Below are 27909 nucleotides of genomic sequence, written 5' to 3'. Positions count from 1 at the left end.
CAGCGAATTCGATTATTTGCACGCGTTACACCCTTCTGCGTTCGTTTCTTTTCGATTACTATCGATAACGGTACAAAAGTCGAAGACTCGAGCAAGAGCAACGGACATTCGTACGATCCAAAGCGATACGAATAAAAATTCCTTCCCGCGAACCGGAAGGTTCTACGAAGATCTTACCCGACGAACGTTCAACGCGAATTCCTTACTCGTTGTCGAAGCGAAGTGTTTTCCCCGCGGTTGCGGAACAGGAGAAGCCGACGATCGCTCGAAGATGTAAAGACGAGCGTTCAATTTACTGTACACGTGTTCGTAGAATTCACCTCGAGACGCTGTGACCAACCGGTGGGACCGATACTTACAACGACGGAGCAATTCGATGTTTAATTATGCACCCGGTCGTTCGAAGAAATTGAACACGCCTCGAAAGAGAAAGTGTCGGGGAGGATTCTTAAACGACACCGATAAAAGATAAGGGTACGTCGGTGAGTTTGCGGAGATAATTAACGATTGAACAACGAGCGATAGAAACTCGAGGATCGATGATCTTTTGTCGACGATTAACGGTAATGGGTGCCGTTTAGGTATCGGTTATCGTTCGATGTTTCCGTATATATTTATACCTTCGAAACAATCGCGCGTCTCGTGTATCGAAGCTAATCGAAAAGTATCGTTCCCATCGCTAATCGGTATCGATTTATCGTCGCGTTGATCGCGAACTGGATTACAAGATTGCGCACCCGAGGGTGAACACATTTTCGCGACGATCGCGCAACGATGGAATACGTTAATATATTACACATTTATGGTTACACGTAAGTATATACACGAAGCTGCCGTCCGTTCGCTATGTATATATGTACACGTATACTTTGAGCGTATCATTTTCCACGTAGACCGATCGATCGCCGCGCTAATGTCCTTTTCGTCCTCTTGAATTTTTATTAAACGAGCGACGCGCGACCCTGTCCGAGTGGGAAAATTTATTCCAACGTGTCGCGTTTCTTACGTATCTCTCCACTTTGCCGATTTTTTCTTTCATCGACGTAACTGCGACGTTCGTACCGGATCGGAATGTCACGGGACAGAGCAGAGGACGAAAGATACGCGACGTACGATCGAACTTGGAATACCGATCGCATAAATGTGAGAATAAAAAAAAAGAAAAGAAAAACAACGAAACACGTTTTACTCGCATTTGTCGTCTCGCGAATTACGTTTCCCAGTTTTCGTCGGTCCACGGATTCGCGGTTTCGTTTCGTAAGAATGTTTCCTTCTTTCGTTCGTCTCGCGCGTGTTCTCGAGAGGATCGTTAACGTATCTTTGGTACAACTCGGCGAGGATAGGGTCGTCTCGCAGTGTTTCCGTTATAAAAAAAAGAAAATGAGAAAAGAATAGGACGACTTCGGAGAAACGTAATTTCAGAGACGCGTAATACTTTTGGTCTCTTCGTCGATGCTCCCGGGGAGCCGTTTGGCAGGAGAGTTCCACGACATCGTTCCAGGTACAGTGTCCTGGATGTCCAGTTTGAATCGTCCGCTTATACGAGAGACACCATCACACGTTTCCTGGCGGTGGAGTGCAGCATAGCGATGTGACCGCTCCTTCGCGAGGAATGAGCGGTCAAGGATGTCGTCACTGTCGTCCTGGTGCTACTGTTTGGACCGCTGGTGCCGAAGCAGTGATGAGGATTCGTCGCGCACCATCCAGAAACCCACGAGATCGCCTGCATGTTCCTATCGAATAACGATCGCTGTATTTGCGCGCGAACTTTGACTCGAACGATTCTTATTCGTATCCAAGAGAAGTAAATTCTTCCGTCGTAGAACCGACGAAGCTTCTTTCCCCCATTGGATCGCGATCGAACCTTCGGATGGTGTATTCGTGGAGAATTCAGACGGGAGTTAGGAACGAGAAGAAGATCTTAAAAGTTTAGCGCCCGATACCTTCGAACAAGGCTGAATTTCGAAGTTCGATTCTTATTAAAGTTACGGAGCGAGGGAATTGGTCGACCGGGACCGATGCTGGTATCTCTGAGATCGTGGTCCGAGACATTGGGCCAGGGGATGAATCCGTGTGAAAAATTAAATCGAAGCTGCCGAACGAACCTGCTTTCACGCGCGAGCTTCCATTTTACGGAGTAACGAGTTTCAAGATTTCGATTATTCGTTCCGCACTTTTGTCTTATTCTCGCGCGAATCACCTCTACGATTCTCGATCCTGTTCGATCGTAGAGACTTTCTCGTTTACTCGATAACGATTCTTTTCGAAAATGTCCGCACGTCTGTAAATAGGAACTCGATTCGACGGTTTGGAAAAAGGTCGGAAGACGTTTTTAATAATCAAACGAGGTCGCTGTTTACGAAAGGGAATGCTATTTGCTGGGCTTCAAAGATACCTCGTAAATTGTATCCAAATATACTCGTCAAATATTGAAACGGTATTTCGACATTCGAAACTATCGGGTTGTTCGGAAAGTGATTTCGTTTGCTTCGGTGAAAATGGAACACGATTTTTTATCAGAGCGTGTAAACGTTTTGTTAAATTATATATTCTCCATTTTGGAGAACGAAATTACTTTCCGAACAACCCAACGGTTACTATTCGCAGAACGGTAGCTTTTAATTTCGAATACTCACCGCACAGTTTTACAGAAAGACGTGCTGAATAGACAGTATATGATGGGATTGGCGGCCGAGTTCAAGGGTGTTAAGCTTTGAATGAAAGTAGCCACGGCGATGTTGGTCTGCGTTTTTGGCACGTATCCGTAAACCTGGAGGAGGTCGAACACTATGTACGGGCTCCAGCAGAGAATGAATACTGAAACAGTGAAGAAACGGTGTAGTAAACTATTCGATTTTCTATTCGACTTTGTTTCACGGGTAAAGAATAATATATATTTCGGCTCCCTTGTCCAGAACGGTTACCATCTCCCTGGAATCTGAACGAATCGTTCAAGGGCGCTGCTAATTGGAAATCTAGTAAATTAATTTCCGTCCGTAACGATGGCGGTTTCATCGTTCCCTTTCCGAAGAATATTCGGAGCCGGTGTACCGTGTAAAATAAATTATCTCGGGGAGGTATCTCTCTAATCGAAAACAATTGATTCTCAATTTACCGAGAAAGGAAAGAGCGGGACTTAAATGTCAATCGCACGGAATGCACATCGATTTTCCCTGAAATCGAAACGAAGCGCAAACAGCGCGAGCATTTCGATACGGAATTTCCCGACTTGTTATTTTACCCTCGAGTGGACACGGATGGCATGAAACGACTGATTAAACAGGACGACGTGGAATCGGATAAAAGTTTATCTTTGCGTGCTACGAGGCAAGGTGGCGGTGCCGGAATAACCGGAAGCAGTTGCGGATAACGATGCAGGACATGGCCGTTCGAGACTTTCGTCTTCTCGCGAATCTACTCGACCGTACGAAAGACGAATCGTTGGAACAATTGCTACCGGTCTGAAAACACTTTACGAGAATCAAGCTCCCTCGTTCGAGAACTTCGAGAGCTTACGACTTTGATGTCGTTCGCGAGACGTCTGAGAACTTCTCGAGGTATCTTTTTAATGCTTCGCGGTCCGTCCGATCGCCAAAAATCTCGCGTTAAAATCGTCTCGAAACTGTTCTCTACCCTATTCGTTCTCGAGATTAATAACCAGAGATTAATTCGGCGTACAGATACTCGTCGCGGGCATATACTTAAGGTAGAACGTTACCTTTTCGATAAAACGAAAAAAAAAAAAAAATGAGAACAATACCAGTTGTTTGCTCGTGAAAAAAGGCCAATCGAAATTATAAAATAAAATTACCCTTCGCGCGGAACAAAGAAGAGCTTTTTCAAACAACTATTTTATCGAGTAATTGTTCCACACTGTACGGTGCTTTCATTCGTGCGTCTATTAATCGAAATCAAATTTTACCCGTGTCCGATTCATAACAGACGATGAATAATAGATTTGACGTAACCGTGTTTCCGGTAAATGTGACTAGTTAAACGGATTCGGAACAATGGCAAACAATTTTAAAACGGAATGTTCATCGGAACGATACTCTTCATCGGCGCTGTGCTCATATATTTTTCAACCGGGGGTTAACAATAGAGGTGTTTGCTGTAGAGAAACGTACGTACACGGTTATTTTGCATCGTCGTAACGAAAAACGTTCGTCTCAAATTTATGGAGAAAAATCGAAGTAGCTGAAAGTCATTTTCGCGAGTATCTTCACGTTTCTAAGAGCATTGCGCGTTATACCCCTGCTCTTCGTCAAGAGGATTATCCAACCGCGTTGACATTTCAATCAATTGGACAACACGTTTCGCAGTCCTTATCGTAAACAGAATTACAACGAAATTAACTTTGCGGACCGAATCTGATAGAATCGAAAGCTCGAATTCACCTCGATCAGCGAATAAATGAATTTTTACGTTTGTCGGACAGCTGCATTCGCGAAAGATCCTTTGATAAACGGAACGAGATTCGAAGAGACTCCCTTAACGATCTTCTTGTCCGGAAAGTGACTACGCGGACGGTTAATGGCCAACTAAAGCGCGTGAAAGCCGTGGAATGACTTACACGAAGGAACGCATTGTGCAAAGAGTCCTCCTCGTAATCGATGAACGCGTTTATTGTTGTTTCGAAAGAGGTCGCCGGACGTGATCGAGAGTACGTCGAACCCATATGCACGTTACGCATATTTCGACAACGAGAACCACTTAATTCCTCTCGCAGCGGGAGTAATGGTTACAAAAGCGGGAAACGATACACTTTCTTCAGCGTAAATTTTGCGAAAGAGCGAGTTCTCGGTATTATCCATTAGGCGGAACGGAGAACGGTCAGAGAAACTCTCGGTAACTACGAGATTGTCGTCTCGTTCTGTTTCACTGGAAACGTAATTCGCGATTTGCGTATTCATCGATATTAAATGGGATTAGAAGTAAATAATCGTGATTCACGAGATGGAAATTTCGCAAATAATCGTTGCAGGATAGTTTGAGATAGCCTCTTTTTAAAATTATTGTTTCAAGATAGCCTCGGTTGTAAAGGTCCTGTAAAGCATCGCGTTATTCTCTCGGCAAGATACATCGACTCGTGTCCGTTATTACGCAAGAAAACGATCCATATTTATGGCGGTAGTTTTTTCGATTTTAAAAACGGCATCGAGACGAGTTGTTCGGATCGACGAGTGTCCCTTGGTACGTTTTTCTGTCAGTCGAACGAAAGGAAAAAAAGTGGAAATTACATCGGGTGGCATCGCCGAGAAGCGAATCTGATTAGAGGAAGCAATCCCTGCTACACGTAAAACCGTTCCCTCGAGGAATAAAGGGAAAGACGATGGTCCTTTGAACGACGAGATCTCGAGAGTTGTACAGTGTTTGACAAATATCGCTGGCATCGTTATCCCCCAAGGTTAGTTACAGTACCAACAATTCCGTTCATTCGTCAACGTTATTAACTAATATCGAACGCTTAGAAGCAATCGAATCACGATCGGTTTACGTCGCAAACCGTGTTACGCGTTTGTCTTTATTTTGCGTGTGTGTGTTTTTCCCGCGTGCAAAACGTCCTTTCGATCGAGCACGGAAACAGTTATCGAATTTCTTTTCATTCTCCAGTACTTTCTCAGTCGATCGAGTGAACGAAACTTTGAATATTTTCCGAGGTCGCTAAGGTCGAGCGATGTGAGATAATGTTTTCATTTATTCTGGAACCTTGTTAAAGTGTACCAGGTTCTGTTAGGATGGCAGTTGGAATATTTGTCCAGAACGATCGGAATTGAAAATAATTTCTTAGATCGATAGGACGGATAAACGTGAAAATATAGTTTCAATTGGTGGAGTAGGTATTCTAAGATCCTTACAATAAAATATCAAACGCGAATTCCCCCTGTTTGCATACTCAGCAACGCAGCGATTTGCGCGAGAAGTTCGAGAGATCTCGAAAACCATTTTCGCTTATCTCCTCGGCGCGTAGCTTTTTACGTCGTGCAAATATAATCGTACGAAAGAGTCGGACAGGGATGGAAAGGATCGTTGTTACATTTTATTGCCGTCGATAAACGCAGTTTCAATCGTCGGATAACTTTGGTCGTTCCAGAAGTTGAACTACTTGCGTTCATTAAATTTTTATAACTTTTTACCGTAATATTTGTACGGTTAACGGTTTCTCTGTTTCAAGTACGTTGGGTTATTTATCGTTTTACCTCTTTAGACGTGTATTTTTACACGGTCGTCTAAATATAAAAATCTCCCAACGGTATGTACTTTTTAACGAAACGTATTAATAACCTTGCGGATGGACACGAGTAAAAAATTGTTCTCACGTAAAACGCAACATACAATTCGCTACATATTCTCAATCGACGATAATAAAAAGCAATTTTAAATACTCGCTTATAAATTATTCCAACACGAAGTTGCGCCGGTTTTATTCCCCGCAGAAACGAACTGACCTTTTCGTATACGTAATCGAAATTAACAAGCAACGGGATTGGTCGTTCTTCGGCAAATTTATTTAAACATTTAATTTCATAACCACGGAGGGTTACGAAAACGAGCGCGGAAAGGTCGCCGACTAAATAAATTATACCCTCCGATGAGGAAAAATTAAAATGAAATTTTATTCGTCGCACGGCCGAGTCACATTTTCTTAAATATACGCTAGGTGAATCGGATATTAGCAACTGTTTAATTCCTCGAGACAAAAACCTCATTTTCATTGCGGATGAGGCGCGGTCACGGACAAAAGTTTTTACGATTATCGTTTCTCGCGTGAAACAAATTTGCGTTCCGAGCTCTTTGTTGTAGATTTGCAATGTAAATTGGTGGTTTGCGGTAACATTTCGCGTCGGTTCTTAAGTTTCGAGAGCAGCGGTGCAAACTCCCCTCGAAATCCGACCTAAATCGTACACACCCTCGTTCGATCGTTATTCTTTACTCACCAAATACTATGACGAGGGTCATCTTGACCGTCTTGACTTTCGCTCTGGGAATAAGTCCTCTGGACGATGCTCTTCTGGTATCCCTGGTTGGTCCTTGTCGTAACGCCCCTCCTTGCGACCATATAGTAGCTACGATCACAGTGTAACAGCCTCCTATTATCAGAGCAGGGGCTACAAAGAGGGTAACGCTGACCAGGCTCATGTAGATCCTCCAGCTGTACGGGCTCAGTTGTATCCAACATTGAGTTTTGCCCTGGCAAACCATCCTGCCCGATTATGCTCGTAATACGGCCGATTTGTAGAAAATACGCGGTCAAGTAACTCGTCTATTGAATCGATTCTATTCGCTTTCGTGGAAACGGTGCGCGACGAGCGAAGACCTGTACCTTGTCCTTTACTTTGCGTACTTCTCGAGCAAATATTCCGATAGAAATTTTCAAGTTTCACGAAGTTACGTAGTTTGCGAGTAAACGGTATAAATCTTCGAGTTCCGAAAAGAGAAAGTTTCTCTTCGATCTTGAATCTCGAATCGAATTTGAAGCGGGTCGTACCGTCAATTTTTTTCACGTACATTTCTTCCTCGTCGACGAAGTTACCGTTGGTGTAGCCACGCGTAAGAAATTTCGTTTCTCGATAGAATATATTACCTGAACAAGTTTCTCTTCGTAAAGGAATATGATGGGAACGCTGAACAGCACCGAGAGGCCCCAGGCGGCAACCACCAAAGCTCTGGCTCTCCACCCTGTTATTAAAAAGTTAAATCATTGTTTAGATTTCCGTGATTCTGATTCAGCTTCGACGGATATTGCGCGGTAGAGGATAACGGGACCGGGGAAAGGTATAGCCATCTTGTAAACGACTTCGACGTTCGCGGTGCATCCTGTGCTCCAAAGTGAATGAACAGATGTAGGTTTCTGGATTCCAAAAGTTTCGGGAAGTTTCGCACGGTTCGTCGCGCGCGAAACTTTCGCTGCAGCTGCCGGGTAATAGAGAAAAATAAGAAAAAGGATCGGGACCGTGCGTGCCGATGCAATAAACGAACTTCTTCGAAGCTGTTTCGTTGCTTCAACGTAACGATACGTTTTTATCTCGGTGGTTTTAACGCGATCGTTATTAACGCGGTTCGTTAAGAGTCTCGTTTTGTACGCGCGAGAAAAGGAAACCGTCTGGGCGGCGTCAAGCAAAATTCCAAGTGGAAATTTCATCGAGCGCCAAGAGTGGACGTTAATGAGATTTTACGAAACGATACTCTTCGTTACAGCTTGTCGAGATTAAATCCAAATCAGCAACGGATAATTAGCTACGGTGTCGCGTAACGCCGAAAACGTAATTTTACGTGTCGATGGTGCAAACGAATCGCGACGTTTGTACCTTTGAAGTTCGATCGAAGGGATTTTGTTTCGTGCTCATCGAGTAACTTTCTCGCAATCGATTTTACAACAGTTTCCCCCGCGATCGTTTCAGCTTTCTTCGATACGACTACGAGATACTATTATATTTCGAATCTAAATCTTATATACTTTGAAACGCGAATCACGTGGCTCCCTATGCGATTTATTAACATTCTTCTATCCGCGATGCAAACTTACATATTTTAAATATCAGTCTTTAGAGTTCATCTATCAATTCAATCCTCGCGAGAAGGTAATTCGTTATTCGGGCCGATAGAATATCATCGCTCGATAGAAATTATTGAAAAAAAGATGCCTTATTATTATTCGTACCGATCGAATTCAATTATTTTAAATTTTCCCTGGAAAAAAAATTCTAAACTTACGTTAACGATGCTTTATTATTATTCGTACCGATCGAATTCAATTATTTTAAATTTTCCCCGGAAAAAAAATTCTAAACTTACGTTAACGATGCTTTATTATTATTCGTACCGATCGAATTCAATTATTTTAAATTTTCACCGGAAAAAAAAATTCTAAACTTACGTCGTCGTTCGACTTTCGCGCGTAGCAAAAATCGACAGCGCCTTATCGAAGCAGCGCTACCGCGAGACACAAGTTCCGAATTTACAGCTCGTGGAGAGGAAAGAAAAAAAAAGAAAAATAGAAACAAGCTCAAACAGAAAGGAAAAAAACATCATTCGAAGAGTGTCTCAGCGTGGGTTCGCTAATGTCCCGTCATCGATGGCGAGGGCCGTCGTTAACGCCGCGAAGAATGTTGTTCGCGTTTTATTTCGTTACGGTTTTTCACCTTTCGACCCGCGTTGTCGCCGCAGCCGCGTTTCTTACGGTACCCGGAGGAGCGTTATAGCCCGATGGAATAAAATGAAAATAAAACCGTTACGCTCTCGGTAGTCCGGCGACTGAAAGCGATTTCTTGGCTAGCAGTAAATACGACTGCGCTCTCGAGATGCACGCGGAAGAAGAAGGGAAGCTTTACTACCTCTCCAGAAAACCACCAAGACCTCTGAATCACCGTTTGCCCGCGATGGTGGTGGTGGTGGTGGTGGCGGTGAAATTGTGAAACGTCGCCGCGTCTGCAGTAGACGGCGTTTCGCCGTACCTTGATGCATTCGCCAACGAATCCAAGAAGATAACGATGCCGCTTACTTATACACCGATACTTCGAACGCGATACCGAGTTTCGAGGAAAATATCGTTTACCCGATATCGAAGACCCGGGACGCGGGTCACTCGTATTTTCACCGAACCGCGAAACGAATCGAAGGTAACGAGGACCGTCGACTCCGATTCGTGTCAAGTTTCAAGATCTCGGCTTCCCCGGTTAACGAATCGGACGTATCGGTGACGATGATGCGTTTCGTACGTTTCAACGTTTCGAACGCGAGACAGCGAGCACGATTGTTATTTAAACGGATACACGTACTGGGAAGCGGTCTCGCGAGCTCTCGCCGAGGTATCTTTTTCTTCGACTCGACATCGTAATTCCATTTGGGAAATCAACTCCCACGCGTGGGTATACACCTCGGTTCCCATTTTCTCCCGAATCCCTTTATCCGGCGGGCATCGAGACCACGAACTCCGAGATACACCCGGTATTACGTGCTTCCTTGTTCGGTGAAACGGAAACAATTACGAAACCGGACCGAGCTGGCCGGGAATCGACCGTTTCGCTCGTTTCTAACCGGTAAGAAGGGATCGTGCGAGCAATTAGCGTACTTACACCTGCCGGTGAAGTTCATCGGTCGAGTGATGGCATCGTATCGGTCGATCGACAACGCGACCAACACATACGTGGAACTGTAGGTAACGACTGCCTGCATGAACCTTATCAGCTTGCAGGCGATGTTCCCCGCGTGCCAGGTCACCGTCGTTCTCCAAACTATATCCGTTAGAACGGATATCAAGCCGACCAATAAATCTGCAACAAGATATGCAATGCAACGTGGCGAGATGATTCATCGTGACGCTATTATTAAACAGCCACCAGGCGGCATCCACTTAATTTACGAATGAACGAACGCGCGGAACTTGAGCAAGCCTGTCTCGAAGAAGCGACGCGTTGGTTAACCGCGAATTCCACTTTTAAAGTGTCACCGAACGATCACGGCCCGATTAAGCACAGAGTCGATCCAACGTCTTCCTTTCTTTCTTCTCCCGCGAAGAATTCACCGATGGGAACGAGTACTCTCCGATGGTAAGCCGATACAACTTTGTTAATTACGCGCGAAGATGTATCGGTGCACCGAAGAGTCCTCGACGTATTTTCTTTACAACGTGAAACCCGCGCGCGCGTTGTGTACGTAGGAAACTCGTTTCAACGAGACGAGGAGTTCAATTTCCTCCGAATCCTCCGGTATTTCACGTTGTCGCGCATACGTCGTACGTTATAACGCGCCACAATGTTCCAGGAGCAAAAGGCGACTAGAACGACTCGCGCGCTTTACGAGCTGCTCGATTCGCCGCCTCGCCTCGCCTCGCCTCGCCTCGCGTCGACGTGAGAACTGTTACCCTATAAAGTAGCGGTTTAAAGGATATCGTATCGAGTCTCGCGAGTCCGAACGCCCCGTTCCGGTCCCCCGTAAAAAAAGAAAAAATCCTCTCCAAGTGGAAGATTTCACCCCACGTACCCATCGGTCGAGCCGTGGCGCGTCCCGCGCGTATATTCTCCACGATATTGAAATTCGATTTGACGCTTATCGCCCTACAATAACTCGGATTACGGCGACCGAACGCCGCCGCGCGAGTATCGATGAATGATTTAATCGATCTCTGGCTACGGATCGCGAACGATTCTCGAAGAACGATTTAAACTCCACACCTTCGTATTCCGTGTAATTTATCGCTATAGGGGGGGGGGGGGGGGGGCGAGAATGGTGCACGGACCGTGGAGCAAAATTTGAATTTTACGACGCGCTCCCTTTTCTTTTAAAGCGGACCGGACCAGGTTGTTACTCGCTCGTAAACGAGCGCGGCCGCTTTAAAAATCTCGACGTCCGGATGGCCGCTTGTCTCGGCGCTTTGATCGAACCCGCGTCGTCTTTGTACTAGCGCGTGGATGTTCACCGATTCGATGACGCGTAGATTACGATGATCCACGGGACTCGCGACGACTCGATCTCTCTGGAAATCCCTCTTTGTCGCTTTGCACTGTTCCCTCGCTCGTTGAACGTCGCTTGTGCGACGACTCTCGATATTTAATTTCTACGAATGGCTTCGTTACCTCGGATCACCGCTCTAAAAAAATCGTGTGTCATTTTCACCGAAAAAAAAATGAAATGACTTTCCGAACCACCCGATAAAAAAAAAAAGCAAGATGCAGCTATAGGAGAGGTTTGGGGCTAAAATCGCTCGAGGTTACTATTGGGTTGTTCGGAAAGTCGTTTCGTTTTGTTTCGATAAAAATGAAACACGATTTTTCCAGAGTGTGTAAACATTTGATTAAATTACATATTCCCCATTTTGGAAAACGAAATTTTCCGAGCAACTCGATAATTCTATTATCGAGTAAAAGAATCCGGATACAGTGGAAAGAAGGTTCGGTATACGTAACTTGCGTCACTCGCCATCGATTATTTCTGCGCTTCGAAAGTGTGGTAACGAACAAACAAAATATATATATATATTTTTCTCCTCGTCTAGGGCCACGTGCGTGAAACGTTTCCCCGTTGTTTCACTCATCTTGCACCTATACTGTGAAACAATAAACGCGCCCACCCCCGTACGCGATAAAGCGGAAGTCGCTGTAACATCGAAAGCAATGCGCGAACGATTTCACCTTCGAGCCGTTTTCCTTTCCGGTTGCTACGTGTTCCTCGCTTACGCGGCCGCTTTACGCGCGGGAAACAAGAAACTTCGCGCCTCGATGCTCGTTTTCCGATACACGGCCTTTCCTTTACGCGTCGTTCGATTCGTTTTACGGCCACCAGCGGAGACCATTGTCATTGGATGGACAGGATGGTTTACGTTCGTCGAACATTATACGGCCTGTAAAACGTCGCTTATATTTCGGCGCGTTCTCCCGCTCGCGTACACCTCTCTCTCCTCGAGTATCGACACGGAGATCGATACAACGCGCCGCAAAGAAAATTAGACCGAACGAAGACGCCGCTTCCGGATCTACGTTTATCTTTGCTTTTTCGCTCGCTTCGACTTGTAGATAGCGGCGCGATAGATTCCTTCCGGTGCACTCTCCCCGTTCCGAGAACGTGGCGCGAGTTCGTATATTTACGAATTTCCATAAACGTGAACGCGTACGACGTAATTTTTTGCTCCATCGAACGAGCAGCGTTCATCGTGGAGCCTTTCTTTTTTTTTTTTCCAATGGTAATTATGTTATTCTTATTGGAACGTTTTTCCTTTCGTTGTCTCCGAACTCCGTATTCCGTTCGTTATTCCATTTTAATTCATTTTGCGTTACTTTTTCCTTTTATTAACGTAGCGCTATGTATTTATTCTTATTTCCTACGTTATTCTCTTTTCTCTTCTCTTCCCTTTGGGCGTTATTCTTTCATTGCGCTCTTATTACATTGTTTTCACGGTCAGGTTGTCGACAGTGTCTAATTGCAGCTCGTTTTTAATTAATGTCCCATGTACAGTTGCATCGAATTATTTCACCCGATAAAGTCGAGAAAGTATTTTGAAATATACGATTTGGAGAAATTTCGACTAATATTTTGATATTCAAACGTATTCTACAAGGATCCCAAAACTTACGGTCGATACTTGCATTAAATATCTGCACACTTGTACGGACTATTTTTACTATTTGATTATTTACAAGTTTTCGAGTGAACGAGTAACTCGTTGGACAACAATGAACAGATAACGTTGGAATATTAGATACGAATTAGGTCGAGAAGAGAATTGAAATTTAGATACGTCTATTAAATGATGCGTTAAGCGTGACGTAAATCCGTGTCGTATATTTCGCGAATTTCGCTTCACGATACCATCTGCAAGTATCGTTGCAACGTTGTACAATTAGCGGGAGCATTTTCGGGGCTGCGTTATTTCATTTAAGAGCCACGATCGTGCAACAGTGGCTGCAGGACGTTTCGAGCAGAGGAGACGAAGGCCACCCTGAAGTTACGACCTGAGTGTTCATCTCTGCTTCCACTTTCGGGCGCGGAACTTCTCAAGACGCACAATGGATGTGTTGCGAGCGGATGCCGCGGAACGTACAATACGAGAGAAAAAAATGAGAAAGCACAATGAAGAAGCATTTCAAAAGAGTCGACGCGCAACCACTACGCGGAGCCAATCAACATCCCCGTATAATAAAATTATCACCTATCATTGTGGAAACGCAGTTTCATCTTTGGTATTTTATACGTTAGTAAATGAATAAATAAATTATCGATTTACGTTGCAACATATTCGGTCGATTGTCGTTCGAAGAATCCAAGAAAAAACGATCGTGGTTCATTTCCATGTGCGGTAGCTCAGAGGAGATATTAAACCGTAGAGTAATAGAAGAAAAATATGGGCGGGGAGAGTGTGGTTGGCAAAATTAACGATCGAGAAATGCTGGAATAGGAGAGAAACGATCAATATCGTATATCTTTAATGAAAGTCCAATTAGAGTCGTTATAACGAAGAGGGGAGGAGTTTTGAATCGTCCGTATGTTGATTTTATATTTTCCCGCTTAACCGTTCAAATATTTACGGGCGCGAAACTATTATATTATACTTATGCGGGTCGACGAGAACTGTTCGTTCGATTTATTTCACCGTGGACAACTTTGTCGCATCAACGTCGAATATTTCTTCGAAGACTGCAATCTGTTGTCGTTCGAACGGTAGCATAAAATACGCTTATAAATCTTTATGACTCTATAACTCGAGTTTCGTCTATCTGCGGTGTTTACACTCTGTCGATCGTTTTTACCGAGGCTCGTTAGAGGCGCTCGATCTACCCTCTATATTGCGTTGCTCTCGTATCATCGCCGCAAGCCGCAAGCTGCTATGGAACCGAAGCGTTTCCCGGAACTTCTGCCACGAGATGCTGGTTCTTTCGAAACTTTAACGGTAAAGTTACGTCGGTTAAAAATAATCTCCACCTTTTTACGACGCGTTTGACATACGATTCTTGCATTACGCGCGAATCGTTTTTACTCGGTGCCATAACCTCGCTTCTTACGAATTTAAGCAAGTTCTACGCGCCTGGAAGAAATCCGACACTTTCTTCGTTAATTTATATCGGACACCGTCGCAGGCTATTTGGTAAATATAATTTTCATACCTTTCTTAGATTTGTCGATTACTGACATTGACAGTTTACTCGAATTAGGTTACATTATTACATCGTAACTTTTATCGCAAAGCTACTTTTTATACTTCTGTCGTATTTTATGTAGGATTTAGTATTATGCATACACTTTTATACAGGTTTGCTTATTTCTTTGAATATCATTTTTATCTCTTATATTTATACTTGGTATATCAAGGGGCTGTCGTAAAATAAATAAATAAATAGCGTCGCAGAAACACTATTCGATGGTATCAGTGTGTCGGAGGTTACGCAATAAATTAACGCATTGTTCACGTCAATCGAAAGACAAAATATAAGAATAAACTACAAATATTTCTATAAAATATAAAAATAAATTAGGTTTAGCTCTCGCAAACGCTTTACCGCGCATATTTTAATCACGTGGTTGGCGGGACGTTCTCCACTCCCATTACCAACTTAAATTTTGTCCCCGATACTAGTGATTTTTACTATTAATAAAAATAACCCTACACCCAGTAGTAACTTTTACTATTAATAAACGAAATGGTTATCCTCGATCGTTGATCGATTTACGAGTTCTCGATACAGGAAACGAGACAACTTACCTGCGAGTGCCAGTTGCTTGATAAAAAAGTCCATCCGTGTTTTCCGTCGTTTGCCCCACAAGAGACCAATCAGCACCGCGATATTACCCACGACTATCATCGCGAACAGCAGCCACAAAACCGTGAATTGTTCCGTCTGCAATAAAAGAAACAATAGCTTGTAAGAAATCTGGCGAAAGAACGAATCTAACGGACAAGAAGGACGGAGGTTTTCAAATTCAGGTAATTTTAAACGCATTCTGTAGCAATGTCCACGGGACAATAATCGACGCGGTATGGCGAACAAATTTTCAACGAAAATATACAAATCGAGATACACAACTCGAAGACACAACTTGAATCCTATTTAACCCACTCCTTTTTTACGGAAAATTCGATGCTCTATTGAAATTCGGCAGGAAATATTAGATAACTCGTTTATAAAACCGATTACCGTAGCGTGCACGGTCCCCTCGATACTGAACAATTTGTGCTCGAAATATTTTCTCGTACAGCGGTCAACGTTTCGGTAAGTCGTCGTATCAAATCTCTGTATATATGTTGACGTTTCTATCTTAGCGTGGTCTACGAATAAATAAATAAAACGAATCATTTACGAAACACAATGAAGGTACGCGGAAAACTGAATTGAATTCGCGAAGAGGAGAAACTGTATCGAAAGAGGTTATTATTATGGGAGGTTAGGAGGTTAGAAAAAACGAAGAAAAACAAGGATCGTTTTTATCTTTACCGATCGTTGTGATTCTTTCGTCGGTTTCCTTTTCCTCGACCGGAAACACGATATTTTTGGTTAATCGACTCGTTCGCGCGAACACGCGATAAAATCGTACCGAAACGCGATTCTTGCAAGAACGTTGGTGGGAGGGACAGGTTATCGTCGTCGGTCTTCCACGATCGCGGGCTTTCCTCGTAAATCAACGCCTATCGGGCCAACGGTATTTATTAGCCGGGATAATTACGAGTAAGCGAAACGTCACCGAGGGCGACGCCGAAATATTCGCAACGTACCGAGACGATTCGTCGTTCGGGATCGGTGCTCGTTAACGCTCTCCGTTTCCGCTCGGCGCGGTTAGACGTAGAACGAGCAATCGATGTCTCTGCGAGAAATTCCCTCCGTGACGGAATTATTAAAGCGGCGAACGAGCAATTTGTGACACAGCCAGGTGAACATACGGGAAACACCGTGGAATGTAATTCAGATTCAGCGACTGTGCAATCGCACGGCCTATGCCGGGGAAACGATTGAAACCCGGTTAAATCGATGTTCGCGCATTAAACTTTGCTCGTGATGAGCGTTTCGAATTTTTGGTGCGTCTTGGTCCAAGTGTTTACGAATATATATTGGGTTGTTCGGAAAGTCGTTTCGTTTTCCAAAATGGAGAATATATAATTTAATAAAATGTTTACACGCTCTAAAAAAATCGTGTTTCGTTTCCACCAAAAAGAACGAAATGACTTTCCGAGCAACTCAATATAATATTGATTACGAATAAAAAATGGATACATCCTCGGGTGAAAGATTACAAGCGTATGAAAATTGACTCGTAAGAAGCGTTTCGATCTGGGATCAGGTTCTCCTTGGTGCAAGTATTTATAAGTATATTAAAAAACGAAATGTTACAAGAATCGTGTTCCAACTATAAACAATTAATATCGATAGTTCCTCGATACCAATTTCGTCATTTTGAAACAGCAAGATCGTAAAACTTTCTCGTCGGAAGTGCTCGCGTTTAAACAGCGCGGGAATTTTGAATTCGAATAATTTCGTAAAAGTTCACCGACGACTTCTACTTTAACGAACCCGCGTTTAAGGTTCCGCGTACGAACAGAGATAAAAGTTTCGTCGTTCTTGTCCGTGACCGTTCCGCTTGATCGTCGAGTTTTTCGTTTGTCGGTAGGGCAAAAGTTCTCGGTCGGAAGCGATCTTTTCTCATATTTCGTGTATTCGTTCGTCGAGTGACCGGCCGGAAGAAAGCCCGGGAATCGTTGGCGCGTTTCGCGTCGGGGATATCGAGGAAAGTTCGGGGTTAAGCGGGTGTCGAAATTGACGGTACGTAAATCGTGGAACGCGTCGACCGCAAAATAGAAGTTGGTCGGTGGCTGGGATCCAGTCGAACGGTATTTCCAGGGGATTTGACGACATCGGTCATTTATGGAAAATCGATGTCTCGGGCGAACACGTTCGATCGGTCCCGCGCAGCCTCGGAAGTCGTCGACCTGCCCTTCTGGATTCAATGGCAGATTATTAGTTTCCATTTCGATACACGCCCACGTTGGAATCCCGTTGCAAAGTGGGTTGGGATCGTTAAGACAGAAATTTATGGCCGCAGATTTCATAGCGAACCACCTGCAACGGTCCCGGTACGCACTTACGGCGTTGCATTGTAAACCGGTGAGGATCCGCACGCGAGATAAACCGATTCCCTCGTTTCGGGATACGCGTTCCGGTCTCGTAACCGAAACTAAACCAATTACACCGAACCACGCGCCGCTTCTCTACCTCCATTGTCGCGTAATAGTTTCGAATTTATTTATTTAAACGTCCACCTGTGCGTACAACGCGGCACAAAATTCGTGCCCTGTGTCAGGAAATCGGGTTGCTTTCTACTCGAGAAGAAATACGGAATTTTCCAATTCTGGTAAATACTGCTTTTCTATTCGAGATTCCTGTCGTATTGTACGATCGAAGATATTCCGTGTATACGACTCGATTTTCACGACTCTAAATTTATTTACTCTCATTTACAGCGTAGAGTTGTAGTCGAGTCGACGATTCGGTAAAACAGATTGATCTCTATTCGAGACGATCGTAAAATTTTTAGTAGCCCTATCGACTGTTCTGAAATTTTTCAATTTTTATAAATGCTCTACCCAAGTCACGTGTGTAATTCTTTTCTCGTTCGTTTAACGCTGTAGATCACGACTATCGACGAAGACAATCGATACAGTTTTCCCGCTGGAATTCTTTACGAAAATTTACACGCAATTTACACCGCACTGTCCAATCGTATTTACATTACACTTGAGTATTATCACACTCGGAATATTTTATATAACTTTAATTTACCGTGCATTCTCTGCGCACGGTTAGCAAAGAGTAACACGAACAGTAGTAGCAAATTTTCGTCGCTCGAGGCTTCGTTTTCGAGAAGAACGATCCCGAAAGTTCGGAAAGTGCGCGTGCACTTGCTACCGATCGTTTTCCATCTCGTTCTTCCGTTTATTCCATCGCATTTTCAGATTTTGCACCGTACTTGCTCCACCGACCCGTATCCCGTAGTTCGGAAGAAATTCACGAGATCGTAAATCTCGGTTACGCGCGGTCGCGACGATGCCCAAGTCGGTTTGTCTTGTGCAAAATTAATGACTCGAGACTGGGTCAACCTATGGAGCGGACGATGACACGTTGATTAACGCATAAATAATACGCTCAACGAGTCGTTGCAATTCTTCCAAAAGTCTAGCGTTCCCTAACCTACGGTACCGTGCAAACGTCTTCGGACGAAGATGTTGCGACGAATTCCCCGATATCTGATTTCTACGAATGGCTTCGTCACCATCCGGAACGGTGCATTCCGATCCCCAAACTCGAATTCGACGAACGTCCTTCCGATAAGAGTTAGTTCAAAAACCAACCGTGTGAAACTTTTCCGGCTGTACTATTCTTTAAGATAGCAACTGCATATAAACCCACCGAGCTTTCGAACAAAGCAGTCTATATTCCGAAGTCAACCGGTCGCCACGTCGTTACACTGTCAGTTTCAACCTATTATTATTTCTCCCGTCGGAATAATTTTCAAGTTGTTTGTTTGGATCGGGTGATTCGTCGCGACCAATCCCCGGTAAATTTACTTCGACGAATCAAGATTCGAGTGCGACTCGAATGAAAAGTGACTTCGCTAAAAACTAACATTTTGGAATTTGTCCCGTCGCAATGTCTTCGACGCTCGTTAAACCGAGCACCAGCAACTATCCCGATCCTTTCGCGCGAGAATCAATTCACCTGGTCCGCAAATACCTAAGCCCAACAAATGGTACACCGTTATTTTGCTAATCCTGTAGGTACGTTCCGCGTCGATTATGAATCGTAAATCAGGTCCCATTGAAATTCGGCTCGCGTTCGTTGCACGTGTCGATACAGCTGCGTTTAATTAGCTAAGCAAGCTTCGGTTGGTCTATCAACACCGTGCTCGCCGCTCGGATCGAATAATCGACGAGTTTACGTTATCGTTGCTTTTTCGTCTTTACGATCCAGGCACAGTGCACGCGAGTGCGGTCTCGCTATCTCGAAATCAAAGACATCGGTACGATCGATTCCACGGTCGATCCATCGAATATTGAAACTCGTTGACAAAGAACAGTCGATGCGATACAACGTTCCCGATAAACAATCGACGAACCGACTTCGTATACGACCGGCAACGGTGGGACTGTGTTTTGCATCGCGATTCGACGTATAGTATGGCCAGATCGCCCGCACAGAATTCAGTAATGCATATCGATGCGTCTGTCGGACTAACGAGCCAATTTATATGTCCATTCGACGACTGAATTTCCCGATGATTCGCTGAATCGGTTCGACTCTGCTCGAGAAATATTCCGACGAGATCAGATTTCGATACCGATCGAATCTCGAATCAATTATGAAAATCCAGGGAACGGTTGGTTTTTTCATCCGGTGTTGAGGAAGTCGTTCGTTGATTTCGTTACCACTCTTGATCTCGTTGCGATCGTACTACGGGGGTAACGACGAAATCGAATACGCGTTTCGTATCGTACGATCGATGGATATATCGATCGATGGAGATAAAAGTAATTTTACTCGGGAAGAAATCGATCGGACGAGTAACGAGTGACAACGAATAGGTAGAATTTCAAGATCGTTCGTCTGAATATTAACCCTTTGACTCGAGAGGAGATCCTCGGTCGCCACCTCGTTCGGTGTAGTATTTTCCATCCGGGAAAATTTCGTGATTTGGAATTCAAATTGGAATTGAAATATTACGTTCTTGTAGAGTGTGAACGTATGCGTGCAAAGTATATAGAAATGTTCCGTTCCTGATTAATTTTACGACTTAAAGAATTTTCTCGAAGCACCGGTTTCTGGTAACAAAGAAGCCTCGAGTGCAAAGGGTTAACTCTGATGCGTTCGCTCGGGTCTCTTTTGATCCAGAGCGTCCTAGTAACATATCGTTTCTCTATAATCAAAGCGATCGCAACAGGTGCTTACGTACGCACCTTGTTTTTCAATAAACTTCTTACCGTGTTACGAAGTTAGAAGAATTCCGCGTATTTGAAATATTCTTTGCTAAAAAACCTTGAACGTACAGTCGAACTGTGTTAATTTCTCTCTGGAATAAAACAACGATTAAAGCTTAGAGAAGTTCGTTCAATTTCTCTCTACGATATTGTTTCATACGAAACATTCTTATTTGAAACACTCTTTACCAAAAAACCTTGAACGTACAGTCAAAGTACGTTAATTTCTCTCTGGAATAAAACAACGATCAAACCCCGGACAAATTCGTCCGATATCTCTTCACGATATCCTTCCACGCGAAAACTGATTCGCGTATCGATCGATCGGTTCGTTCTCTGTCGTCCGAATCTACCGATCCCGGATAATATCCAATTCCCTTTGCCGTTCAATGGTTAATTCGGCAAGTCGGTTGATCCCCGATGCACCGACTCTCGGGTCCAGATTTACAAACTCTCGCAGCGGGCCGGTTCGTTCGAAGTGTGGTCTAAACAGAAGACGCTGAGATCCGTGGTCTCCCTGTGTAAGCATTCGAACAACGCGATCGATTCAAAGCCACTTACGAGGTAGCGTTAACAAACGTTAAAACCATCGCGAGTGAACACACTCGCGGCAGTGGCAGTTGCACCGTCACCGTAGGTTCCATCGTGCGATAATAGCGAACGTTTCTCCGCACGGAATGGCGGTATTTTATGCGCGAGCCAATTGGCCGAGAAACGTTGCACGTGCAACGTTATCCACGCCTTTCACAGGTGGAGACTCGACCGGCTCCGTTGGACGCTCGCATTAGCTTTTCACCTTACACGACGCGGATCTCGTACGGAGAGTCCCGGTACGTCGAGCTCGGTAACGAGAGAACGCGCCATGTTGCTTCACGTAACTCCCCGCCGATTCTCTCTTTTAATTTCCTCGTTGAATTAAACCCGGATCGCTCGGGGGACACGGTAATCCGATGCTGAAACAGGTGTCCCGGGAGAGCCGCTCGCGGTACGATTTTTCGTACCGGAGTGAAACGTACTTTGACACTGCTCGAAGAAAATGCGAGGGGGATTGCCAGAGCGTACGGAAAATTAGATACCGAGAATACATTACGGTCGGCTCGCGTTTCTCCCGTTGGTCGAGCACGGTTCCGCGCGCGATACCGGGGAACGATGTTTTTAACGAGATCGGGGTACACCTTACCTTCGCGAACTCCAAATCTCGATTATTGTCTTCTTTTCGGGAGAGCGTCGCGCGTTCGAAACCGTTTACGATTTATTTGCGCGCGAGAAATCATCCTACTTGCTCGGGAACGAGCCAAGTTGTTCCTCTGCAATTTTAACGCGCTTACCGTTATCGTTGCTCCAAAGAGCCTCGTTGCACGAAAACGAGCAATTAACGCGAGAGAAGTTACGCGGGAATTTTCTTAACGAGTATCGGAACGAACCCGGCGATTCGAAAGGAAAATCTAAACACATCGTCGAATACAGATGCTCGAGTTTTCTTTTAGAGGTACACGCGATTGAATTTCAACGTGCATCGATTCGTAAACGGTCGGTGAATTTTTTCGCGCCAGGGTGAAACTTATGGGTGAGAAATCCACATTGAAAATAACAAATAAAATACTCGTATAGAACGTTAAATGATCCGTGAAGCTAAAGATAACGTTATTCCTTCGTTTGCGAGAGAAATACGACAAGTTTGCCCGAAGAAAAAACACGATACGCGAACTTTTGTACCGTTCGCGGGACAGTTACGCAATAAACGCGAATAATCGATTACTCGATTCGCACGTGGCGTCACCGAGAGTGTTCGTTCGTACGCGAAGACGAGACGAAGTTTCGTAAGCGAAGAAGTTCGGGACGAGTATTCATCCACGCGTTCGATTTGGCAAATATTTCGGGAACACGTTCGCCCAGGGGAGATTCCTTGGGTACGCGTCTGATCCATGGATTACACTGTCCGGGGGCGGTGGTTCGTGGAACCGAGAATGGAGGACCACTTTCGGTCCCGGTGCTTCTTTCCCGAGCGGCAAATTACCTTCCAGCCATTGGCGAGAAAATATCGCCGAATCGACGAAAACCAAGCTCCTCGCGTAACCGTCGCATTGGCTACCCTCCTTATTTTTTCCCCCTACCGTCGTTTCAGCGACAAATTTACGCTCTCGACGTCATCGTTCTCCGTGACGGAGAACGATAGGGAAGACTCGAGCGAAACTATCGACGTGCAACTATTTTTGGACAGGCGACCAAGAACGCCGAGGAAACGTTTGTTTCATTCGACGCGAGTGAATTCGCCCGCGCAACAGCGCGGACCGATACAATTTTACACATTTGTCCGATCTTTTCGATTCTACGCTTTGTGCGTGTCCCCGTGGCCACGCAATACCGCTGTATCACAGTGTGCACGAGCGTTTCTCTTTTATCGTTGCGCTACGTTCGTAAAAATAACAGCCGAACGCGTGTCTTTTCGTACCTGCGAGATTTTTCCTCGAACGCTGCTGTGGAATTTTTTTCCCCGAAACTAACGTATCGAAACATTTTTTTCCCCTTTTTTCGGCACGACTGCGTATTTACTTGCCCCCCGAATGTTCCCTCTTAATTACGAACGAATTCGAGAGATCGCGACGATACGAGTTCAGCGATGATCACTGGTGTAAACGTTTACCGTTATCGATGTTCGATGTTAAATTTGAACTTGAAAACTCGAAGTAAGTAAACTTGTGCGGTATCGGAGTTTCCGTGTTCACTTGGGCCTGCTTCGAGCTCAGGCTCAGAAGAGATAGCGCGTGCGGATAGACCCGAGTTAGGATAAACATTTGGCGTCGATCTGTTCGTTAGGTTTCGTGGAAGGTACGAGTGTTCCTTTACAGGGGGTCTTGCGAGACCCCAAGCGTCGGAATGCACGAGGACGAAAGTGAATACAAAGGTCAAGAGAAGAAATATAAATCGAAAATGTGGAATAGAATTTGGAACAGAGACTTCGATTTTGAGCGAACGATTTTGAAAATCGAGCATCGTGCACTTGGCCAACGTGTTCGTTCATTGTTCGTTTCGACTTTTGTTTCGAATGTTTTCTTCGCGTGTAAAGGAAAGTCGGATAATTATTCCATTTTACGCAAATCACGCTCTGTAATTATATCAGCGAATTCGTATTATTATTTAATTTCTACTTGCGTCGATGGTTCGAAATATTGACAGTCGACACGGTATTATTCGTTTTCCGTGTACGTTGATACCTTCCAACTGGTTTAGAACCGGTTAAAACGGATAACACCGTGTTATCGTCGATACGTGCAAATACGAACATAGGTGGAAATAAACGAGTAACGAGGAGTCGTGTCAGCCACTTCGAATTCGATCGTAAATTTTCCGAAACGTTCTTCCAGAAAACAGAGTCTCTTTACTCTTGTAATTAAAAAAAACCTTAACTCGAAAGCTTTAAGTAAGTAAACTTTACTTCTGTAATCGTCGCAAACGAACTTTAATCGTCATTTTAGGATCGAAATCGTTTACAGATTCGAAGCTGCCAAAGGGCAAGATTAAGTAAAACTATCTCCCATAGTGTTTTATCTCCTGTATCGAGATTCGAAATACCTCGAGTGGATTAGTGGAGAAACAGAGATTTCGCGAGATCGTTTCTGGATCGATTGTACAGTCGAAAACCACCGAAGAAGGTCGAAAGCGATTAAAATTGCGACTCGTGGTCGCGAACGTATCTCGAGTGTTTCGTACTACTTGTCGAGCTGCTTTCGGAGCGATTCATTAGTTCGCGTGTCTGGTGCAGGCTTCACGTCGATTACAGGTCGCTTATTATTTGCGCGTGATTGGAAGGGCCAGTGAGCGCGCGAATCGAAGTAGAGGGTCTCGATAGAATTGTGTAAAACTCGGACGAGATTTACCGTACACTTTTCGGATATAAAGAGGACGATCGCGTCTCGTCGTACCAAGTGGCAAAGTTACGAGAGTTTTCGGCCGAGCGGCGCGGAATATTTGCGAGCTTCGTACCTCGGGGATATTGAATATTCATCTTCAAGAGACGACGAAGTGTAACGTTCGAAATAATTGAGACGCGAAGAACTCGAGCCCGCGATTGTTACGTTAACGAAAGAAATTTACCTACTCGATGCAGCGGGTAATATTGCCTGTACTCGCGCAACCGTGTTTGCACGCACGATATTGCACAAAGTTTGTATGCACCATCGACTGCGACAGAATATTATTATTCAATGGACGAATTAACTGAAAATCCATTCAGTTCGATATTTGCATTCGATGAAATAGTTACTCCGGGATGCACGTATCCTGTTAATAACCTCGTAATATTTTCCAACTCCGATGCTCAGTACTTGCGAACTTCTCGTTAACGATATAGGTGTATTCGCTGAATTCAGAATAAAAAAAAATGGAATTTTGTTGCGAGATAGTTTACGATACTTTCACTACTCTCTCGCACCGGACCATTGTGTTCCTTGCGCTGGTATTTTTTACGGTAGTACTTTTCGAGATGGAATTTTAATAGGAAAGCTTCCAGGAAACGGATACAAGTGAAAAGAATCGTTGGACAAATTTGGAATCGGGCAACAATTTTATTCAAACGAAAGATTACGAACAAAATCAACGTATTATTTGTTCGCGATGTTTACTCAATTGGACGGTTAAATTTTCATTGGTTTGTTGGAATATATTTAATTTTACGATCGAAATTCTGGTTTTTGATGAAAATTTGCTTACAGTTTACTCGTACGAACCTTCGATCTGGATAAAAGTTTTGCCCATCCCTTTTACGAAAATAATAACACCTTTGTACCGACTTCCAGTGTAGGTGGTATTACTAACTTTATAGCAGAATCGTTGAGAAGTTCGTATGCACCAACCGGGAGGCCAGTCAATGCTGCACCAGGTGCAATGAAATTAGAAGGAAAATCTCGCGATATCGATTCTTTTGTCGAGCATTTCCAGGAAGGAGGAAACGTGGTGGGTAATATTTCTCGCGAATGTCTAGCTTACAGAGGACGCTAGAGGTTTTAAAGTATTTGTTATTTCATCGAAGAGAAACTGAAATTGTAGATCTTAACGCGTTGCGTAAGAGACGTCTCTTGTTGGTCGTAACGAGTCACTTTATAACGTAAAAGAACATTAACGTTAGAATTGCACGGCAGTCGATCGTCTACTTAATTGGTATTATTTACCACCGATCGTTTCGAAGACTCGAATTGAAAAACTTCGTTCCTCGTTTTCGATTAATTTCGTCGCCTGGGATCGTTTCGTTATCGAAAGTGTCGCGAACGACGCGTATAATTTCTCCGCGTAATTATTTCGAAAAGAACGCAACGATTGGTAGAAACGACCGTGACGACGAAGTGTCGTTTAAACGGGGTCCTTTCGTGATTCGGCGCGGTTGACTCGCGAAGAGTTAGCGATTCCGTGGTTCTGAATGGTTTATGACGCACTCGGTCCTATTACCCTGTAATTTCGCGGCTCGTAAAAAAAACAGACGCTGATTTAGTGTCTCGTTTCGCGGTGGTACGTGCTGGCGCAGCAGTGGCTCGACGTTAAAAGAAAGTCTGGCCGTGGTTTAGAGGTGACGTTAACCCACTTAATCCACCTCGAACAGGCACAATGTATAATCGTAAAAATCTGTTACACGTAATCGCGCGTTATCATTAATATCCCACGGTTAACGACCACCGACAGAACGGGCAACGAGTTGCATCGCGCGAGCGTTCCTCTCGCGTTCCTCTCGCGTTCGCCGACTCGATCGAGGGAATAATATTCCACCTTGCTCCCGAAATCGGGCCACTTCGATTTCATTCGAGCGAGAACACCGACGTTGAAGAGTCTTTGAATCGAAGAATAAAAAAAAGAAGCTTTTATTAAAATTTTCTTCCCAGGGAATCGACAACTGTGATTTTTATTCAGTAGAAAATATTATTAATTGCGAGGGTTACATCAAAGAGACGTTAAAGAGACAAGCCTTTGAATCGAAAAAAAAGGAGCTTCTATTAACATTTTATTCCTGGTGAATCGACAACTGTGATTTTTTCAGTAGAAAATATTAATAATTACGAGAGTTACATTTTCCAAGTAATATTTTGCACAAACTTTCATTTTTTCCCAATTTTAAACTTAAATAGATCTTTAAAGTTTTTTTTAAGAAATTCACTCTTATTTTATGTCACGAACCACGTTTTAATTAGCAAGTACGCGATACACATTCAAAGATAGAAAGAGTATCCATTTTTCTTCTTACCGGAGTCTTTTTTATGTTTAGCATCTTCCAACAACAACGTTGCATTCAGCTTGCAAACGTATTCCCATATTTTGTTCACATCGTCGCGTTTCTCGTGCATCGAGTGATGTCGACTGGTCCGGAAGACGGATATATCGAAATGCAGATAACCAAGGAGGTCGTGGACGAAAGTATTAAATTTATTTACAACTCAGCGATTTATTGGTATTTCCGTGCAATTCCTTTCTCATTGACGGGTGAAGCAGCGAACACGGTGGATTAAAATTTCACGGAAAATATTGAAAGTCGTTTCACTTTTTTTTTTATGAAAACGAAATACGATTTTTTCAGAGCGTATAAACATTTTATTAAATTATACATTCTCCATTTTGGAGAACGAAACGACTCTCCGAGCAACCCCGATACAAGACCAAAAATCTTTTTGAACCGATATGAATACGAATCGAACGTGTACCGGATCCGAGTGAAAATTGCATAGTAGATAGAACGGGACTCACCGGTTACAGGGAAGATTTTTTAACAAATTTAACGATCGATTCCGCGATCTTTCTCAGAATTCGTACACGCAACGTCGGTTCGTATGCGCTCGATGTTCTCTTTCCGAACGTAACGAGATCTGTTATTTGAAAACTTCCGTTTCGAAGTACGGAGTCTCGCGTTTCTCTTCGTACGAACGTTCTTGTTATACACGTTAACGGGCTACAGAATTTCCTATTAATTCGCTCGTGGAGCGCGGTGCATTTTACGAATAAAAACAAGAAAATGCTTGTTAACGAGACGGGCTATCGTCTTCCAGCGGTAAAGACTCGCGATAAATCGTTCCCGAAATGAAGATACTCTACCCGGGAGGAAATCTCCGCCAAGATTGGCGATTACGTACCTACTTGGGTGTAAAGGGTCCCTCGTAACTCGGGCTACACGTTGTAACGTCGACGCGCGAGCTCGATAAAATTTCTTGTCGCCCGTTGTTTCGTTATCGAAGGTGACATTCACCGACGGTGGGTGTGCATTCGTGGAAACCGGGCCTGTGTAAAGGCCCAAAGTACACATACTTTGTCCGGTGAATCGATAGGGCTTGTCGAGATTTTTAGTCGTTCGGTATCGCTCGAATAGAGCCCGCCACGATTCACAAACGCGATCCTTCTCGCACGCGCAATGTAATAATATTGTCGAAACGATGGAAAAATAATCGCGAGACACGTGACGCGTTGCACCACCGTTCTTGGAT

The 27909-nt window shown here is 44.1% G+C and overlaps 1 protein-coding gene across 6 annotated transcripts in view; it reads right to left on the bottom strand.

The window, feature by feature from the left end:
* Positions 1-231: 231 nt before the first annotated feature.
* Positions 232-27909, bottom strand: part of Ccap-r (Crustacean cardioactive peptide receptor) — an 80390-nt gene continuing 52712 nt past the window's right edge. For 5 of the 6 annotated variants that reach the window (XM_076306963.1, XM_076306959.1, XM_076306961.1 and 2 more), the window contains exons 3-8: positions 15194-15329; positions 10077-10274; positions 7586-7680; positions 6939-7191; positions 2637-2817; positions 232-1733 (exon numbers count right to left, since the gene is read on the bottom strand). In XM_076306963.1, the coding sequence (XP_076163078.1) occupies positions 1538-1733; positions 2637-2817; positions 6939-7191; positions 7586-7680; positions 10077-10274; positions 15194-15329 (1059 nt within the window). In that variant the 3' untranslated portion in view covers positions 232-1537. Of the gene's footprint in view, positions 1734-2636; positions 2818-6938; positions 7205-7585; positions 7681-10076; positions 10275-15193; positions 15330-27909 lie in introns of all 6 variants that reach the window. The other variant, XM_076306964.1, reaches the window with a different exon arrangement.

The sequence above is a fragment of the Ptiloglossa arizonensis genome, chromosome 3, assembly GCF_051014685.1.
Source record: "Ptiloglossa arizonensis isolate GNS036 chromosome 3, iyPtiAriz1_principal, whole genome shotgun sequence".
Classification (NCBI taxonomy): domain Eukaryota; kingdom Metazoa; phylum Arthropoda; class Insecta; order Hymenoptera; family Colletidae; genus Ptiloglossa; species Ptiloglossa arizonensis.
This window is presented reverse-complemented; position numbering and strand designations above follow the sequence as displayed.